At 41.8% G+C, this 10,074-nt stretch overlaps 2 protein-coding genes across 2 annotated transcripts in view; one reads left to right on the top strand and one right to left on the bottom strand.

Moving 5' to 3' along the window:
* LOC105058836 (protein OPAQUE1-like) overlaps positions 1 to 10,074 on the top strand; it is a 130,382-nt gene that overhangs the window by 80,778 nt on the left and 39,530 nt on the right. The gene's annotated exons all lie outside the window — the stretch shown is intronic.
* Positions 2,493 to 5,600, bottom strand: LOC140854015 (protein NODULATION SIGNALING PATHWAY 1-like). The gene has a single exon (XM_073249194.1). It carries the CDS (start codon positions 4,904 to 4,906, stop codon positions 3,293 to 3,295), a length of 1,614 nt encoding a protein of 537 aa, XP_073105295.1. The 5' UTR covers positions 4,907 to 5,600; the 3' UTR covers positions 2,493 to 3,292.

Raw genomic sequence — 10,074 nt, 5'->3', positions numbered from 1 at the left:
CTTTTTCTCCCAAAAATAAATATGGAACCCATCAAATTTTTTATTATCTCTTTCTTCCCTTTTTTTCATTCCAAATATGATAATCTGACATGAAATTATTTTTCTATGCAGATTATCTCCAACCAAACAGCCCATAAATTTTATCATTTGGGAAATCAAGGATGAAGACCATGATTCTTCTTTCTATTTTCATATTCTATTCCCTAAACTGCTTCAATATCTTTATATCGTGTGAGTACAATCTATTAATAAATCCTCAAGGAAATTAGATTAAATTAGATAATCTGAGAAGTCACGGTTGCCATGGTTTCTTTTTATTTTCAAATGAATTCTTAAAAGTTGTTCCATGAATCTCATTCTTATTTTTGGTGGTAAAACCAACAAGCTCTTCGACCAAGCTGTGGGAGCTAGCATAAGAGAAAGCAATTCTATTTACTTAGGCACTGTGTGGTTGCAGTATAAGAAAAAGTCGAATAGGTATTGATATACCTCCTTGAATCATTATTCCAAAGGTTCATTTTTGTTTTTCCTTGACTAGAAATTATACTAGAATTCCTAAGTGTGCAGTTTTCTTGGTTTAAGGGAATAAGGCATATCACTGGAATATTTTCATCAAAAAAGGTCATATTACTGGAATATATATAGTATCTAACTCCATGTTAACAATGTCTAGGTCTTATTCCTATGCATTTAATTTTTTAATTTCCATGAAATCTAAGTCTCGGTCCGACATCATATGATAAGTAATAAAAATTAATTCATCAACACACATATAATTCACTTTCATTTTATCATTCAGAATTATCAGCTGTATCAGTCACCAAATATATACTTTGTTGTCATCTCTAACTTGCTGGCACTCGTAGGATTGTGATCCAAAATTAAAATAAATTGGTCATCCTGGCAACTAAATTATTGTTGGTGATTATTAAAAATACTTATATTACAATAGTATATTAGTATTAATTCATTGTGATTTTGTGATAATAGGTGACATCTTCCAAAAGTCACCGAGGCTGATTTGTGATATAAATTTAAGTTTCCTTTAAAATATTTTTTTTTAAAAAAAAACTATAATTGTATCATTCTTCCACATGAAATTATGTGTGTTAGAACTCATAAAAGGTTATGAGATACCCACCACTTATAATTATGTAGTTAACACTATGTGCATCTACCCAAAAAAAAAAAAAAAAAGCACTATGTGCAAGATCAATATAGAATTCGTATTTGCCTTTTTGACCATTATGGCTTGATTGGTTCAGTTAACGAGCCATTTATTCTGTTTTGAGTTAGTCACTCCTTTTGTGACCGGTTAAAATCAAGGAATCACTTTAGAAGCCTGATATGATCAATATAGTTGTCCCGTCTCTCCTCTATCTCCCTGCCTCTATGGTCTAGATGACTACTGCAGTAGTGTTCAGATTCGAGTACCATCTACTGCCTGCACAGTTCGTGGGAAGAATCGTTGTATATACCTTGGAAAAAATTTACCAAGAAACACGTTCACCTTATATGGGAACAAATCTCCATTTAGAGACAGTGTATGAAGGCGTGCCTCCGTTAATAAGCCTTTATCTCCTTATTCTACTACGTATTTTGCAAGCTTTTCCTTTATTTATGCTTTGTTTCATCCATCTCTTTAGCGGGGTTAGATCATAATGGAACTCTCGTCTGAGTCATATAAATCCAGTGATTCCAAGGTTAGGTCATGGGATTCAAACCTTCGACCTTCTTTATGATATCAAGCAATTAAATTCACCAGGCTAAGCACCGATTAGTATTGTAATTAATAACTCAACCTGCAGGATTTGCAACTAATTTTATTTATTTATTGTGGTGTAGAAAGGACTTTTTTAGTTCCACATCGATTATAAGTCAAGAGGAAATATGATTTATATGGATTGAAACCTTCTCTCCCAACGTGAGGTGCCTTTTAAAGGACAAAATTGTGAGGCTCTAAATGATCAAGACCCATTAAAGTCAATGGCCCATTAAAGCCTAAGATCCACTAAAACCTAAAAATGGTCATGAGTCAAAATGGACAATACCTCACATTTGCGGAGGCGGAGACAAAAACCAACCATCTGAGCTATTTGACCTCTTGACCCATAACTACAACAGAAAATACCTCCTATCCACATATACTCCCTCTTGACTAGGGGGGCTGTGTTGTGGTGAAGGACAAAATCGTGAGGTTTTAGATGATGGATGACTACAACAGAAAATGCCTCCTATCCACATATATTTCCTCCCACACATACTCTCTCTTGACTAGAGGAGCTGTGTTGTAATGAAGAACAAAATCGTGAGGCTTTAGATGATCAAAATCCATTGAAGTCGGAGGTCCACTGAAGTCTAAAGATGATCATAAATCAAAGCGGACAATACCTCACCTATGCGGAGGTATAAGCCAACCATCTGAGTCATTTGGCTCTTTGATCTATGATCATAATATTATTATTATAAAAATAAGTTGGTGCGTAAATACTGGACAATAAACATAACTGTCTGCCTGAGGTATAAGATTGCCCGATTGAACTTACGGTAGAGTAGCTTTCTGAATCATTTACATATTCTGGCAGCAGTAGGCTAGAGGTGAGCTACCTTTTTTGAGCTGATATGAAAACGTCTGGTCTACCCATTATGGACCAGGTACTAGATGTAGTTCGACCCAGTTCTCAACGGGAACGGAGCCTTGGCTTTGAGATCTTCCTTCTATTTTAAACTGCGCCCTTTTATCCCGAATCTCAATCTCGAGTCCATATTAGCAAGCCAGTATCATCATTAATATAGATATATAAATACCACTTCAGATACGCAAAACTAAGGTTTTTGTTTTTCTTATTTATCTCTTACCACACAGCGGTAGATCAGATTCAGCTCTCCTCTTCGCCAGCATTATATCACATACAAGAGACACCACCAAGTGGACGGCAGTGATGTCGTGGATCATGTGAAAGCTTGAGATGGAAATCAATAAGCAAGATACATTTTGATCATAGCTTGATGAGTAATGTTATTCATCGGATCATGCTGCGGCCCATGACACTTCCACCAAAGCTGATTGAAGTTACCTCACCGTCACCGGCTCACGCGAAAGGGCAAACGCTACACACAGCTACATCTTGATAATCTTGTGCCACGAGAAGATTAGATTCAGGCCTCCTCTTGGCCGGCATCATAACATATGACAAAGGGCCACCGAGCGAACGGCAGTGATGCCGAAGATCACGTGAAACCTCGAGGAGCCCCATCATGGCCGTTACGGTCGTTACACCGGGGCCTCCTCTCACTGGCTTCTGGTGTGGGGCTTCCACAGGGAACAGAAGGAGACGCGGTGGCCCTTCCACCAGAGCCCCACCGCGGCGCCCGCCATCCTCGTCTCCCAGTTGCCGTCGTACTTCCTCAGCAGCGCCCGCCCTGCCTCCAACGCGTCCTCCCCGAACCATTCCTCCCGGAACCCTAGGCCGACCATCCTCCCCCGCCACCGCTCACACCCCTCGTCCGCTGCCGCACCCCACTCCAAAATCCTCGCCGCCTCCCCCTCCACCACCCGCCGCTCCGCGCAGTCCCTCCCCTTAAACGCCGCGCTCGTCGAGTCCAGGAACTTCCACAACAACCCCGACCTCCTTCCGAACTCCGCCGGGAATCTGCCATCGGTCTCGCCGGCGCCGCCGCCGTCGACCTCGGCCAGCACCACTAGGTCGGGATTTAGTTCCCTCACCGACCGGAGGAACGCTGTCCGGTCGTCCGGCCCGCCGTGGCCCACCCGGAACTGGGCGCAGACCACCAGGGTCTCGCTGCGGGCGAGAGACATGGTTTGGGGCTCGAGGGTGTCGGCGCGGTCGATCCGGAGGTTGAGGTCGATGGACTTGGCGTAGCGGAGAAGGTGGGAGGAGAAGTCGTACCCCAACGGCGCCGCCGAGAAGGGCCCAGGCGGGGTGGCAGCACCGGCGACGGTGATGCGGACGAGGGCGGGGACGCCACCTGGGTGGCGACTCAGCGCATCGAGGAGCGTTGGCCACTGAATCCCGTGGGAGACGCCGACGTCCACCACGTGGAGGGGCCGCGGCCGCTGGTTGGAATCTAGGGTTACGGCTTGGAGGATGGAGGCGTTGCCGAGGGAGTTGGGGAGCGCGAACCAGGGGCTGACCTCGTGGAATTTGATGATCGCCGACCGGAAGAGCTTCGGCTCCGTCGAAGCGAAGGACGGGGAGTCATCGGCCGGGCCGCTTCCCTGGGCGGGGACGCCCACCGCCGCCGCGATCCCGGCGGAGGAGAGGTGGCGGGTGAGGGAGCGTAGGCCATAAGCGGCGAGGCGGTGGTTGGCATCGCCGGAGGTGGAGGCGAGCTCGCGGAGAACGTATAATAAATGGTGGACCCTCGAGTAGTTGGCCGCCTCGATGGCGGTGGCACAGGGGTTCAGCAAATGCTCGGCCCACCTCACCTCCTTATTCCCATTGCCGGAATTCCCTCCATTCCCCTTCCTCTCTCCCTTCCTCCCATTCCCCTGCTTCCGGGCGATCTCGGCGTCTTCCTCGGACACCCCATCGCCCTCGTCGCCAGAGTCAGCGACCGTCCTCCGGCGGTTCTCGTGAGCTGCCGCCTTGTTGAGGGGGGTTGGACTGGTGGGTAGCTTCCTTTTCTTGGAGAATTCAGGTTGAGGGAGCGATGGGGGGCTGGTGGTGGGAGGGGCGACCGCGGGGGTGGTGGACGGGGGAGTGTGGATGAGGTTGGCTTGGTCTTGGTCCCGAGTCCAGCATTCGTAGCCGGCAATGGCATCGTGGAGGGTGTAGGGGTAATCGAGGAAGGAGGGGACGAAGGAGATGGAGTCCTCTGACCAATCCAAGAGGCTGTGGTGGTAGGTTGTGAGGTTGAAGTCTGGTCCCTCCTCAAAGGCCATGGTGATCGAGAGAAACTAATATGATACGAAAAAAAAGGAGATTTAGGTTCTTAAATCGTTTTTGGGCTCACAGAGTGGGACGGAGTTCGAGGCATTAGGCTTGAGAGAGAGAGAGAGAGAGAGATTACACCAAAAAGAAAGTTTAGGCTCTCAAAGGGCTTTTTGAGTTCAGAAAGTGGGAAAGGATCATGGTGAACAAGATGTCAGATTTAGGGGTGGGGAGAGGTGGAAGGAGGTTTAGGCATGGACTTTATATTCAGAAGTGTGGGATAGGGAAAAAGTATGGTCCTGTTATGGATGTTCATTTATAAAGACTGGGGCATCAGAATGGAAAGACTACAGGAGATACGAGAGAGAGAGAGAGTTTTTGGCTCAATGAGAGTGGCAAATCGAGGGGATTGGATTGGAAGCTGAGGGAAGGTTGTGGGAAAGGTGGATGAACACATGGGAACGCCTTGTTGGTAGTTTTGGTTTGTTCTGTGATTGGAAGCTTAAACAATAGGGAGGAGATGGTAGGACGGGCGGTGGGATTGATATATTTTATGGCTGTGGTTGGGGTTGTGATTGGAGGTCGGACTGTGGCCTTTTGTACTTTATTGCAGGTTTACGTGGGGGCGAGAGTGACGGCTGTTGGTTGTTTTTTGAGTACAGCAGAGGATCCCGTGTGTTTTGTGATAAATGGCTGTTGGTTGTTGGTATGCAAAACATATTACTTGTTCTACTCTGCACTATAAATAAATGTGAATAATTGGGATCCTAATGACAACACACGATGTATGAGGTTGCAGGTTGGTGATCTATCGGTTTCTTTGATTGAATATCTTATAAATGCTATAGATCTTGACCTATAGAACGTCGACATCTGTCTTTAGGCAGATGCTATGCATGTATAATGTTCTGGTTGGCTAAGTGCGAAGATGCACCCGGCAAGTTATCTATCATTTTTGAGCAACAAACATAGTTGATTTTGATGGTTAGTGAGAACGCATTGTAACGAAACTGTGAATGAATCTTAGCAGCAATATTGAAGGAGACACCCTAGGAGTCCTTGTGGGCACCATGTATCATCAAGCTTTTAAAACCACTGATATTTGCAGTGTTTGTCTGTGTGTAGGCTTGCCATCACATCTGAATGAACAGTGAACTTTGAATGGATATTTGGCGTCTTATCTGTGGAGTAAGGCCACCAATAACCATAGCCATAACCAACAAGCAACATCCCTACTATTTAGACGGCTTTATGAATTGTATTTCATTTTCTCCATACATTGTCCTTAGAGCAAGCGTATTAAATTTAATCTTAAAATCAGCATGCATGTTATGTTGGATCTTCCAGCACTTTGAAGCCCTTCCAACAAGAAATGGATCAAACTATAAATTATATACACTCAATGGGGACATGGATCTTTGTTAGATATATGTATACATTAGATTTAACCATATCCTCTCGTCCTAGCTTTCAATGCATATGCAGATGGCTCTTTCCAGCATTTTCTTGGATCTTCCTTGCACATAAACATGTAATCTCAATCTATACTACGGTCAAGGTTGCTAGTTTGGATATTGGGAAAGGAATAGTGACTCAGGAATAGCACAAAAGGATATAATGATAAGATTATGATCATGTATTTTTTGGTAAACGATAGCACATACAGTTCAGTGCTGAAATCTCTGCAGCAATCCAATTTTTGTTGTTTTCTTTTACTGTTAGTTCTACCTGATTTGCTTATTAGGACAAATCAACAAAATCTTGCTGCGAATTTGCCGAGTGTGCTCACACTTAGGTTTGCTCCATCTGCCAGCCTCAGGAAAGTATATTTAGATGCAGGCTGAGGTAGATGACAGAAATAAGCAAATCAACATAAAATACAAATAAACTTAAATAATGATTTTTAGATGCAGGCTGAAGTAGATGACAGAAATAAGCATTACAACATAACATACAAAATGAACTTAACCTTTTTTTTTTATTTTTTTTCAAAATGATTACAATGGTTACAACATTTGAACATTGTCCTCTTCAAAGTGGAGAGAAGTACCAACCAGCTGACCTAAGTTTGGTTAGAAAACAAGTTGTCTTTGCTATGAAAAACTACTGTCCAAGTTTAAAGGGTTGGTAATTGTTACACTGTTTGGAAGTCTGCCTGGTGTCTATTACATGCAAATGTCTTTACTTATTCCATTGATTTAATTTTTGCTCCTAATATGCTTCCAAGTTATAAGCCTTGGACGCAGAAAATGACGAACTTCAATTCCAATAACTATATAGCAACATAGAAGAGACAAGATAAGAAAGGCTACAATAGGTGATGTTCTAAAGTTTGGGGAAGGGGGAATAAGAGTCATAAAAATCAATGGCGGAAATTTAATTATGGTTTGGACCTTCACCCTTGCAATCAATTTGTTGACGAAGAGCTTATGTCAAATAACCTCTGCCTTCACCTAAAAGATTTCTACCAGGGAAATGTATTACATGTATACTATCTCTATTATTTGGGCTATGCTAAAACTCAGTAGAGCTTACCAATAAAGCAGGATGAGATGTAGGGGCTCTGACAGGGACATGGCTCAAAGGTTAGAGAGACAGAGTGGGGGACCTGTCAAGTGAAGGCTTAGATCACAATTGTTTCTTTATTCCAACCAATTAGATTAAGACAACCATGATCAAGGTAGACACCAACTTGCATGTTATTCTAAACATGGAGACAATAACATGGCTCTGGTTAGAAAAATACTGTGCTATGCTTTTCATTCATTTTCTTGTTTATTGTTGGTATGAATCTTGGAAAGATAATCCTGAAGTCTATAGAAATTATCAGCCTGGCCAATTCACATGGATAATTTACTTGGTCCAGTGATGTTTAAGAGAGGTGGTGATGAATGACTTGCATGTCTTAGGTCTATATTTGAGTAAGACGAAGCCTATATATGACAAGCTGTTGGGTGAGTGAAAATTGTCAGTATATGCCTTTTTCTTAATTCTTTGTATTCTTTTAAAAGTAGACTTCAGTCTTTTTTTTTTTTTTTGGCTGAGAAGTAGACTTCAGTCTTTGGAACCTTGTCGTTTAATCGTTTTGTTTTATCTTTCTTCTTGTAAACAACCTCCAATGAAGTCTTCTGTGTTTATGAAAAGTAAATCAAGCGAAGCACAGAAATCTTGTTACTGTTCTTTATAGTTTAAAACCTTAAAATAGCTAGAAAACAGAGGGAACTGAAGAAGAAAGATACAGCATAGCTATAGAATTTTTTTTTCTTCATTTCTTCTTCCTTGTTTTTTTTCCTGAATAGAGCTTGTAGTTTTCATTCTTCTGTTTTTCTTAGATTTGGTTAGGTGTCACAAGAGAATAAAAAGCAAAAGAAGTGCATGTTTTCATCAATTCTCATGATACATGTTTCTTCACCTGGTTTATTGCACTAAAACTGGGCATCCTAGGCTACTTTGTAAGCTGGACTTTGAGAAGACATTCAACAAGGTCAATTGAGACTTTTTGTTTCTGTTGATGCTCACTAGAGGTAGGTAAGCTGGATTCAATCCCTCCTTCACTTGGCCTTGGTTGCTTTGTTTGTGAATGGTGTATCTGGTTGGTGGATCGAGTGTAAGCAAGGATTGAGATAACGTGATACTTTTTCTCCAGCCCTTTTCATCCTTGCCATGAATGTCCTTCCTAAGTTATTAAAACAGGCAAGGTCCATTAGGTTGATTGAAGGTATTAGGGACTTACCATACTTCCACAAGGTTAAAAACTTGCACTTTGCTGATGATTTCCTTCTCTTCACGAGGAAAAAGTAGATTATTGTAGTAATAGAAGCTCCTCTTTTTGCTTTTGAGAATGCCATCGGACTCAAAATCAATTTCCACGAAAAGCATAGTCATTTGCATCAATATGGATGTGATCAGGGCTTCAGATTTTGCCACAATGATAAATTGTAAAAAAGAGCTTGCCCTCAACTGCTTAGTCTAGACCTATATTATAAAAAGCTACCAAAGTAATGTTGGACGCCCTTGATCGAGAAAATCAGAAGAAGTCTTGCATTATAGAAGGATAAATTGCTCTCTATGGGTGGACGTGTTAGCCTTATCAATGTTGTGTTATTTGCACTTCCTTCTTATTTCATGTCCATCTTTAAATTTCTAAAGTGCTTGCTTTAGAAATTTAGAGATGGGCTATGACCATCTTGATTTGCAAATGGGTGCTAAAAAAAAATTCAGTGGAATCATGCCAATATATGACCCTACTATTAGAACTACTTGTCTCCTTCGGATGATGGATGGAGAGTAGGAATTCAATCTACCTATAGTGTATCTTATCTCTATTCCAAGGATTAGGGGTAACTATCCCAGTGAGTACTATCGCTCCTCCATCATCAATAGCCATGCATGTTAAATCTATATACCAAGGAGTAACCTATTAACTAGCTAATGGTCTAAGTTCTTCCAAATCTAAGGTTAGAGGGCATCTGCCATATTAGATACATTCATCTCCAAATTAGCTATATTCAACATGTTTATGGTCTAGGAGGCAAGCACGATGGTGGGTCCTACCTTTATCAAATTCTTTATGATTGCCGCCTACTTAGGTATGAATCTCATCTCTACCAGATCTTTTATGGTCTATATCTGTCACTCAAGTTCGCCTTTTCTAAGAAGCAAACTTATCAATCTCTATAGTAAATGAAGTGATTGATGAATTTGCAAGATCTTTGTTAGCTTTCCTTCAAATCAGCTAAATAGAATTATTTCCAAGTCCAAAATTAGGCTGATGTATAGATATTAAATATATCACATCAGCCACCTGATCATCGATTGGTGGAATGTGGAAAGCTCATTTATGCCATATCTGGACCAGGGACTATGACTCAAAGGCCAATACACCAAGAGTGTAAGCTAATATAAGGGTGTAGGCCCAATGATTGTAGTATAAATTAAGGACGGTGAGAGTTATTGACCTAGAATGAGGCCTTTTAAAGAGTGGAAGTTAAGAGGTAGCTAAATAGCACTTACCACCGCTCAATACATAAAGGAATAATAGCATATCCAGAATATGAGTATTGAAAGGGAGGTGATATCATATATATAAAAATAGCGGTCCATATGTAGTAAACCACCAAGAACAAGTGTTAAAACTGAGTAGTTATATCTATTACCATTATCTAGATTGTCACTTGTG

Source organism: Elaeis guineensis, chromosome 15 (genome assembly GCF_000442705.2).
Source record: "Elaeis guineensis isolate ETL-2024a chromosome 15, EG11, whole genome shotgun sequence".
NCBI classification, from domain to species: Eukaryota; Viridiplantae; Streptophyta; class Magnoliopsida; order Arecales; family Arecaceae; genus Elaeis; species Elaeis guineensis.
Note: the sequence above shows the minus strand (reverse complement) of the source record. Positions and strands in the feature narration are given on the sequence as shown.

Bases quoted from the DNA above. Each gene is read 5' to 3' on its own strand.
- LOC140854015 (XM_073249194.1), bottom strand. From the start codon at position 4,906: ATGGCCTTTGAGGAGGGACCAGACTTCAACCTCACAACCTACCACCAC.